General features: G+C 52.0%; 1 protein-coding gene across 1 annotated transcript in view; it reads left to right on the top strand.

Moving 5' to 3' along the window:
• The first annotated feature begins 4131 nt into the window (after positions 1 to 4131).
• Positions 4132 to 10467, top strand: part of PAX5 (paired box 5) — a 170602-nt gene continuing 164266 nt past the window's right edge. Inside the window, exons 1-2 of the mRNA XM_011366206.2 lie at positions 4132 to 4210; positions 10002 to 10167. Coding sequence (XP_011364508.1) covers positions 4168 to 4210; positions 10002 to 10167 — 209 coding nt within the window. The 5' untranslated portion in view covers positions 4132 to 4167. The remainder of the gene's footprint in view (positions 4211 to 10001; positions 10168 to 10467) is intronic.

Here is a 10467-nt window from a genome sequence, read left to right as displayed (position 1 = left end):
AATGAAGCCAGGTTTTGTGGCAGACGACCGAGGTGAACTTTTCTCTGAAAAGTGTCTTGGCTCCTCATACGTTATTCTCAACGAGCTTTCTTTCAGTAGCAAAACTTTCAAAGGCAATTCAATTTACATGAGTTCCTTCTTGGACGGTTTCCTTTCCTAGTCTCCCGCCTCTAGCGCTTACACAGAGCCGGGCCCAAAGTCGTGCTGCTGCGGGAGCGAAACCATGCGACTGCTGCGCAGACCGAGGCCGGACTGCTTTCAGCGCGGAGCTGTGGAGACCCGCTCCCTGCTCGCTTCTCTCCTGGGCCCATACTCTTGGGCTAGTTAGCTTCGGTCGGCAGCACTGAGGCACAGTAGCCTGGCTTTGTCATGGAAACGCTGTGTAATCTCAGACTAGTAGCGTAACTTCTCTGGGTCGCCTTTTGGTGGACTGTAAGGCTGGCCAGGATTGCAGATCTAGTGGCGCCTCTTGGCATTAGAAGTTCCCGGAGGCCGGCCCGCTCCAAGAGCGGTGACTTACCTTCGACCCAAAGGGAAGCTCCTTCTGCCCTGCGCAGCGCACGGTGCGGAAAGGGGGCTGCTCTCGCTGCACAGGTTGGGCAGCCCAACGCTGTCTGTAAGCCAAGAACACCTTCTGTGTGAAATGGGAATCTGAGATATTCCTGATCGGACAACTTCTGCGGCCCCATCCCTCCCCGGCAGCGCTCTAGGGATTCTGTCCAAGCCGCACAGGTATGAGGAGGAAAACTCATTTGTGCGGGCATACCTACCTACCTGGGTTCTTTGATTTAGCAGCATATTCCCCTGCCCCCAATGCCCCGCCATCCCGAGAGTGGCTCTGGAGAGGCCTTTCTGAGAAAGAGGTTCCCGGCCAGCCTTTCCTCTAGCTCCGACTCGCTATGTGACCTTGGACAAGTCGTATCCCTCCTCTGCCCTAGTTCCTCATCTGTAAAACGGAGAAAGCTTAGCCTTAGGGCCCTTTTAGCTCAAAGACGTTAGAATCTGAGTTTCCAGGCATGAACTCAAAGAGTGGGAATGGAGATGGAGATATCAGTGGCAGTGTCCCTCAGGGCGTCCCCACATTCCCGTCTTTTAGGTGAGAACGCAGAGTCATCACATCGAAATTTAGTCACTTCCGATCCGCTGCGCGCCAACGATGGAGCGAATGCGGGGAACCCTAACATCCTGGTCCTTGTTGGCTGTTCCATACTCCTGCTCCAAGACGGGTGGGGTGAGTGCATGTGAAGATCCAAACAGGCAGAGTTCCAGACAAAGGAGAAATAACGCCACCCTAGTGCACACAGCAGCCTCCAGGGCCCCCAGAGGCCCGCCTGAGGCCGTTTCCCGCAGCTGTGCACTGGAGGGGATGGGGAGCATGTCAGGCCGGAAACTTATCTACCGTTAAGGGGCAGCTGGGTCTGGGACAGAAACAGAAGATGAGCCAAGGACCAATCCAGTGTAGAGGGTGTGAGAAATGGGGCAGAGGTAGAGAGAGAGGAGGCTGAATGGCCAGTGAGTCCTCCCAGGTTCAACGTGTGCTGTCCTCTTTACAAGCCCAGGTCTGGAACAGGGATCTCAGAAGCATTGTTTTGGTGGATTTATGTTTAATATTAGAGAATCAACGCTTATGAATTCAAAATGGTAGGACTTGGGACCAGTCTCATGAGCTTCTGGGCCAGGAGAGTCTTCAGTGTTTCTACCAGGGTCCTGGCAGACCTAAGTGCTCACAGAACTATTGCCGCCTGTGTGTAGACTGGATGTCATAGCTTCCTTTCCAAAGACCAGTTCCTTTGACTATGGTCCCATGGCCTCACACTCTTGAGAAACTGAGACTCCATGCTCAAAAACCGTGTCCTTCTGGACCATGAGGGTTCTACTATATTTTCCAGCCATTCTTTCTTAAAAGCAACAAGAACTTCCCCAGGAGAGGGAAGGTTGGGTTTTTTCAACATCTGAAAGCTGCAGCATGGTAGCAGGCCTGGCATGGCTTGGCATGGTCCTTGTAGATAGAATGTGCCCGCCTGCTTCATTTATATAGGACACGATTGGGTTCATTCAGCTCCCAAGAGGCCTTGCATCGGATGCGGAATTTCCCTTAAGGACAGAAGCGTTCCTGCTGCGCTCATCAGTATCCCCTTGAAGCGACTGCCAGCTCTTGGTCTGGGGCTGGAAAGGGGCTCAGGGTTCAGTGCTTTGGCAATCCGATCCAAGGCCTCAGATACTCCCCTCCCCCAGGAGCACCCTGGTTACTAACTTTAAAGGAATGTGAAATTTCTTACACCTCAACACCTCCTTCTTTCGGTTATATCAGACTTGTAGGCTCCAGGGCTATAGTGAGGAAGAGGATGGACGAGAGGGTGGCGGCAGCGGCTTAGTAGGCGCTTGATACAGTTATGAAATGTTTCCACTGGAAGGAGCCTTCGTTAAAGACTAAGTAAGACAACTCTGCCCATTCTACAGACGAGGAAACTGAGGTCAGAACGGGGCAGGTGTGCGCACACTATGAGTCCATCGCGAGCTGATGACAGATTGCAAGCAGGATCTCCACTGCGCTCCTTGTCTACCTTCAACAACCGTTGTATGTGTTCGTGTGTGTGTGTTTGTGCATTTTCTGGAGACTATTCTACCCCCCGCCCCACTTCTCACCCCCGCCTCGGCTGCCCCCAGTACTTCTGGGCGTCCCAAGGTCCCAACGCCGCTGCGGGGAAGGCAGGCTCCCGCGGGATCTGCTGCGGGACTCTGCCAGCACTGTGTGTATCCCCTCCCCCCTCCCTCCATCCGCGCTTCACTGGCCCTTCGCGCTGCGCGTTTGTCAATGAACGTGGCGCCGCCGCCTGAGCCCCGCCTCCCATTCTCTCCCATTGCCCAGGTATCCGCTAATCAGGCGGAGCCCGCTGCTTGCTCAGCCAATGGGGCGGTGTCTTGGGCCGGGGCCCGCTGCCACCGCTCTGATTGGCTTGATGAAGCGTGATTGGCATGTTAGCCCCCGCCCCGCCCCCGCCCCCGCCCGGAGGGAGGCTGAGCCCCGGGCGGCGCTGTCCACACGCAGCGGGTCCTGAAAGCGGCTCCGGGGCGGCGCGGTGGCGCACTGTGCGCGCCGAGCAGGCGGAGGGCTAGCGCTAGCGGCGGCGGCGGCAACGCGGGCAAAATTGACAGCGGCTCCATCTCGGCATCAGCAGTCCCGGCGGCCTTAGTGGAGGGGACCTTCCGCTCTGTCTTCTGTCCCTCGCTCCAAGCCTGGGGCAGGCGAGGCGGCCATCCCGGAAGAGGCAACTGAAAGACAGTAGAACCAGACTCCCAAGAGAGGGCAGCGGGGCTCGAAGAGTTGGTGGGCGTGAGACAGATACTCAGGAGAGGAGGAGATTGTCTCTGTTGTCCCCATTCCTGGTCCCAGCGATGGGGGAGCAGCGGGAGCCGCAGGAACTTTGAAGGCAGCGGGTCCCGGGGTGTGAGGGCTGCCAAGCTCCCAGGGATTCCGGAATCTCAGCCCCAACGTCAGTGGCGGAAGCGTCTGCAAATCTGCCTGGTCCCCAGCGCCGCCAGAGAGGAAGTTTTTTGCAACTTCGTCGGAAACGTCAGAGAGCCGAGTGAAGAGAGACTGAGGTGGCAAAGGCAAACCCCAGAGACTCAGAGAAGCAGAGAAAGAAAGGATCCGGTGGAGACTGAAGGGTCGAGGAGAGACTCTAGAGGTAGCGAGGCCGCCGAACCAGCCTGGTAGCCTGCGGGCCTCACTGCCCCCTGAGTGAAGCCAAGAGCCGTGTATTCCGCAGGCCTCCTCAAAGCCGCTCCTGCTGGAGAGACCAGGGGTTCCTAGTCCTCCTGGAGGCGGGCCCCTACGCTATGCCCCCAAAGCTGCGGGCGCCTTGGCCGCAGCTACCCAGCCCCGGGTCTGGAGCCGCCGCCTGAGCAAGCCTGGGAGGGAAGCCACCAGGAGTTGGGCTCCCCGCTTCCAGCCAGACTGCACTAGCGCGGTTTTCCGCTTCTAGGCGCAGCTCTCGGCGATCTCCGGCAGGGCTGCTCTGAGAGAGACCTCGAAGCTCCAGCAGTGTTTTCTGATCCCAGCTCGCACAGTGCCTGGCCTGGCGGCGCGGCTCCCTAGCCGCGCTGGGCAGCCCTTTGGCGCCGGGAGGCGGCGGCGTGGGCCGGCCTGCAGTCTGGAGCGCCCCGATGGAAATACACTGTAAGCACGACCCGTTTGCATCCATGCATAGTAAGTAGGCGTCGAGCTCGCTTCTCTCACTCTCCGGCCGGGACGGGATTGGGGGTGCCGGACTGCGGGGCAGGTACTAAGGCCGGAAGGACCCAGGACTTCTGTAGCCGCTCAGTCAAGTTTTCAAAGTGCAGGGCTCCCAGGCAGGGAATGTGGAACAACGTGCCTAGTCGCCCGAGCTCGGAGCACCTGGCACCAGGAATCCCGCCTCCACCAACGCATAATGTAGGCTGCGAGCTGCGGCGTTCTGGCGGCTCTGGCAGCGACATCTCAGCGTGCTGGGAGAATCCTGGCTGGGACTTGGAGAGGGCCCCCGGCTGGGCTAGTTGAAAAGCACAAAGTTGTAGCGAAAGGTCAGTCTGAGTTTCAGAAAGCTCCCCACACCCCAACTCCGACAACACCTTTTTTCTGCCACAAGGCTGATCAGACGGGCTTGGAGGGAACGTGGGGCCCCAACCACTGTCTGTGTGCTTGTATGTGTGAAGGAAGAGGCTGAGAGGTAAGCGAGGACACCAGGTCCAGAGCTCCAAAGACGTCCTGGAGTTGAGGAGTGGGAAATGAAAAATCAACGAAGTAGAGGGCTCCCTGAGCTGAGCTTTTGCTTAGAAGGCGCCAGTTCATACACAGACCCTTAAAGACACTGTGAAGTCCTTCTCTGCAGGACGCTTGCCTCATAATGGCTTCTTCTCTGCCCCCTTCCCCCCCCCTCAAAAACCAGGAAGAAGCTATTTAGTCACCATACAGGCGCCCCTGCCTTCTGTAAGACGCCGAATGTGTAGGAGACGGGAAGGGTCATTTTGGGTGCGCACGAGGCTGGCCTGCCGGCTGCCTGACCGGCCCGGATCTGCCAGTTTACCCTTTAGCATAGACTCCTGTGAGATGAGCGCTCCTTTCTCGGTGAGTTAGCGTCGGATTAGATTCGGAGGTTTCAAGTAGATACCAAGTGGAACGAATTGTGTTTTCCTTATGCGCGCTGCAGAGCTGGGCTGGAGCAAGGCTCCAGGCTTTGGCGGCATCCAGCCCGGTGCCCAGCTCGGGGCCCAACAGACCGCAGGTCATAGGATTGCTTCACGGCACAGAGACCTCCCCAAGCTAGGTACCCCTCAGATAACCCAGAATCCAGCGTACCCAGCCGTGGGTCCCCTATTTAACAAAGGCAGCAGAGACCCGGCTGGAGAGAAGGCAAGGTTACCCGGGCCAATTTGTCCTTTTTTTTCCCCGAAGGGCCGAGTGGTCTGTTAGGCAGAGAAATGCTGATCTAGGCGGCCGTGGCTGGCTGCCGGCAGGTCAGTTTCTCTTTGTGTCAATTTCCCGAGACAGAGGTAATCCACCAAAGCGGTGCGGAGGTTTGCGCAGAGAAGCCGCTTGCTCCGGTCCCAGCCCAAACGATTCTTCATCGTCTGGGGCCTGTGCCAAAACGGTTTCCAGTTCATGGTGACCCCAGCGCTCCCGGCACTTGTCTCCGGCGCACACTTGATCTGGGCTCGAGGGAGGCTCTGATCTCGCAGAGTGAGCCGAAAACAAACGAGTTAGGGTCAATACTCTGAGAGGTAGGCAAGCCCTTAGCTCAGCCAAGGAGCTATTGGGGAACAAAATAAGGAGGGCTGGCCCCTGTGCATCTCCTCGGCGGGAATCCACATACCCTCACTGCCTCCCTCAGTGCAGAGGGGCACCCCAGAGGTCGTGCCCAAGCCCTTGAGAAGATAGAATCAGACTCGGTGGTCTTCCAGCTGTGTATGAGGATGGAGAAAGCAGCTCCTTCTAGATGTTATTAACCAACCGCTAATGCCTGTGTCTCTGTCCCTCCTTGTCCCTGGCCTTCATCTGCCCCCTCCTCGAGAAGTGCTCCCTCCTCCCATTTTCAAGTTCCCCGGCAGCACAGTGGGGGCTGGGCCCCAGCCAGCCTAGCTTCCAGAGCTGGCTTCTCTGGAAGTGCCCTTGGTTTTGATGCTCAAAGCTATTTGCTTGCACAATGTAGGCTCGGTTTGAGGCCTCAGTTTATTGGCCATTGAAGGGAGTGATGGCACAGAGTAGCTCCTAAAAGGTCACTTAGGTAGTAAGGGCTCAAACCAAGTCTTACCTCCTCATCTTCTTTCCTGACCCTGGTCAGTTTCTTCCCCTACCCCTGACCTCCTCCCTCCCCTTTGGAGCAGACAGCTTCTGTGGGAAGGTGGTGTGGGGGAGGGGCAGGCACTGTCAGGAAATGGTCTTCTGTTTTTCCCTGCTTCCACCCTTATTTCAGACTCATCACTTTCATCAGTCTCCTACCTCTCTCTCTAGAGGTTTCCCTGCCCCAGGTATAGCCAGTCTCCTACCTGAGTGTCCTCTAAACCTTTAGTTACACCCATTTTACAGAGTGTGATACTGAGGTCAGAGAGACAAAAGGACTGACAGAAAAGTTCATATGGGCAAAGTTGGAACTGGTTCTTGGGTCTTTAAGGATTCACAGACATGGGAAGGGAGGGACTCAGATTCCAGAGAGAGGAGAGTGGACTGTCTGGGTGGGGACATATGGTTAAACCACTCTGTCTGTTTTAACCATATTTGTATCTATGGCTCGACTGTCTATGTGCGTCAGCACCTGGACAGTCATTTAGAGAGTTCATTAAGGAAATTTCATCCTATTTTTTCCCCTGTGTTCTTGTAGGCATATTTGTGTGTCCCTTCATTCACCCTCTCAGGTGACACTAGGAGAAATTTCAATGACCCTGTAAGTCCTGGAGTTCAATCTGTGGTTGAGACAGCAGAGATCCTCTCCCCAAGACCCTGTGCCCAGTTCTGGATGCAGACAGGGCCCCTGGTGGGCAGTATGTCCTTATCAGGGCCTGAGGAGCATTGTGGAGGCCATCCCTTCCAGACCAGAGCCACAAAAGCCCCAGAGGCATCTGCAATTCAACCTTTCTCCTCCTGGCCACCCTCCTCCAAAACCTTCTCTGACAGTCCTTTGGGCGCAGGCCTGTGTTTTCCTTGAATCTGTTTATCTCTTGGTCTTTGCCTTGATTACACTCAGTCTGTCTCTGTGTCATTCTCTCTGTAAATTCTACTTGGCCCTGAAAAGTGTAGCTGAGTCTGTGTCTCCCGTTAGCCTCCCCCATGGGATGAACCCTCACTCAGCTGGAGTCCACAGGAAGTAGAGGCTGAGACTTGAATTCTCAGAGGAGATGCAGAGCTGAACTTGAGGTTTCAGAAAAAAGTTTCCCTTCCACAGAAGTCTCCTGTCCTCCATATGCCCCCTTACTGGGCTTCCTCCATTTTCTCTTCTGGTTTTCTTGCCTCCCACTGTACACCACACTCTCCTTTCTTTTCTTCACCTGTTCTGGCTGATTCGTTCCTTTTTCTTCCTCTGATTTTCTAACTTGAAGCTTCCGTTTCTGGCTCCCTTTTCTTACTGTCTGTCTCACTTAGTTCCCACTCTTTGTACCCTTACCCTCATACCTCACTTTTCCTCTGTTCTTTTTCCCATCCTGCCTCCTTTCTCTCAGGCATCACATTTCAATTCTTTCCAATCTCAGGAGACATTGCCTTCTCAGACCACAGTTATAAATTACCTCCCTACCATCTTTGAAATGCTCTATGTGATAGGACTATGATGAGGCAGAGAGGACCAAGTGGGTTTGGGGGCCTTTTCAGGGGCTCCCAGGTCACCCTGGGTCTGGTGTCAGCTGTGGACATGTGGGTTAGATTCTGAAAGAGTACTGGTAGCCTACTCTTTGTGGTCAAAAATGGAAAGTTTGGGGGTTTGTTGTCACCTAGAGTGTCCAACCCTTGGGAGTTTTCCATATGCAAAATGGTCCCAAAAGCTCACAAATGTTCTGCAGGACTGCTCTTGGAATTTGAGTCTTCTGAAGGTTGCCACTGTGTTTTGGGCAGAAAGTTTAAATTGCCATATACTATGCCATGCACAGTATAAGAAACAAGTAGACCAGGCTATTGCAGGTAGACCACCTGTCTGGACTAATAGATTATCTTAAAAGTTTACTAAGTGCTCTTAGCTTCCTTTTTGTCCTTTCCGATGAGCTGGTACCAATTTTGAATTTACTTTCTTCTTAAATCCAACCCGTTCTTGAAAGATCCATATGACCCATTTTTATTAGGTGCTCTCAATCCCAGAACAAAGCCTTCTTAAGGCCCTTGACCAGGGGTGGCTGCAGTCTTTCTGTTTTAGGTATACTATGCAGTTGTGTTCCTAACTGCAAAATTCTGTTCGGGATGGTTTTCCTTTTTCTTATGTCTGGAGTGTTTTAGAACAGCCAAAAGCAACTAAAACTCATTTTGAAAACCAGAGAGAAATTCTAGCTTAGATCTATAAAATTGTGTTTTTCCTTGAAATCAGCCTGAGCTTGGAAATTTGAGGGTAATATTTAATTCGGACTCTCATGGGAAACTTCGGTGAATTGCTTTGGCAGTTTTTAGGAAATAGGTTATGTTATTGGTGCCTTTTCCCCTCCATTTCAGATGTTGTTTGTGAACCTGGATAGTAGTTGAGCGCTGGGGAGAAAAGCTGAGATGAGGTGGCTCTTTTATGTTTTAGATTTAGAGTGTGTGTGTGTGTGTGTATGTGTGTGTGTGTGTGACCTCTGAGATGCCCTGGCTTCCCTGGTACTGTCCAGGCCCAGGCAATTCTCAGTTTAGGAGATTTCCCCTTTGGCCTCTGAGCTACCAGCAGCATTGGTAAATGCTTGGATTTGGCTTTTGGCTTTTGATAGTTTTTAGCGATGTTACTGGCTGATTAACAGCTAAAGGTCAATGATATTAGTATACTGGATTACCCTATGTTTACTGGTTTAGCTCTTCATTTACTTAGATTCCTGTTTCCCTCCAGATGGACCTTAATATAAGAGAAGGAAGCTTATTGGGTGAAGGAAATACTATCTTGGACTCTTTTTACTTAAAATCCATCCCAGAGCCCTTGTAAAACCTGGGACTCAGAAACATCCAGCTTCTTTATTTCTCCTGAACTAACTTAAAGCTCTTGGCAATAGCAAAATACTCCAAAATTTTTAGGAAAACTTCTTTATAGCAGATTCTGGTGCAGTAGAGTAGAATGTGATCCTCTGACCCATTTCTTCCGTGTGCTCTGAGAGGGTTCAGTGGTCAAATATGCACGTCAGCCTTACATTTTTTGTTTGTTTTTTCCCTGCCAGCTTTATTGAGGTATGGGCCTCACCTTCCTAAAGAAAGGGTTTTTTATCAAGGCAATGGTTGAGCTTTGTCTCAGTATCCTTCAGAATACTATTTAAAAATTTAAAAAAGTCCTTAGCCCATAATCAGATTGCTGATTTAAAAAACATTTTCCCCCTGAGATCTTGGTTTGCTAGAGTAGACCCTTTCACTTTTAAAGATGTTTATTAAAAGGAAAAGAGTTTCATTTTTTTTTAAATCTCTTTAAATTCGATATATTTTAAAATGTATTTTCTCTCGAGGATCTTCTTTACACCTCAGTATCACATATGTAAGAAGTTGTGTCCCTAGTAAAGACTGAAGTCTTCACATATTCCATTGTTAAAAAAAGAATTACCAGGAAAATGCTAGTAACTAAAGGAAACATAGTATGAGAATGCTTACCCTCAATAGCCCAGTTGACTGACTGAAGACAGACAAAGGCTAAGGTTAATTTTAAAAAGTAATCTAAGGTGCTCATGTAGTCTGCACGATTAGACTCCAGGCTTAAGACATATGCCTGTGGCCATTTCTGATCCAAGGGGCTCTGGTGCTCACGGTGGTGCTTTACCTTCTATATGACTGGCTCTAACCATCCTTTCCCTTGCCTTTTGTTTCTGATCTGTTTCAGGACATGGAGGAGTGAATCAGCTTGGGGGGGTTTTTGTGAATGGACGGCCACTCCCGGATGTAGTCCGCCAAAGGATAGTGGAACTTGCTCATCAAGGTGTCAGGCCCTGCGACATCTCCAGGCAGCTTCGAGTCAGCCATGGTTGTGTCAGCAAAATCCTTGGCAGGTAAAGGCAGGAGCTCCAGGCTTCCCTTGAGTTTTCAAATAACAACCTAAAACACGTCCCAGCAGCTGTCCAATGAGCCAGTGTTGTAGTGAGAATCGTGATGACACTTTGCCCACATGCACAGCACTTTAGAGTTTGCAAAACCCTTTCGAGGCCATTCAATTTAAAGTAGCCTTGGGAAACCCCAGTGACACGTGGAATGGGGACTCAGTTAGGAGGGATGACATGTTTTCTGAAAGCCTGATGAATTCTTTCAAAGAATCTAAGAGTAAGTGTTTCTTGAGAATTTCCCTGCCACAT

The sequence above is a fragment of the Pteropus vampyrus genome, unplaced genomic scaffold, assembly GCF_000151845.1.
Source record: "Pteropus vampyrus isolate Shadow unplaced genomic scaffold, Pvam_2.0 Scaffold123, whole genome shotgun sequence".
Classification (NCBI taxonomy): domain Eukaryota; kingdom Metazoa; phylum Chordata; class Mammalia; order Chiroptera; family Pteropodidae; genus Pteropus; species Pteropus vampyrus.
The sequence above is the reverse complement of the archived record's forward strand: the minus strand, read 5'-3'. Positions and strand labels throughout refer to the sequence as shown.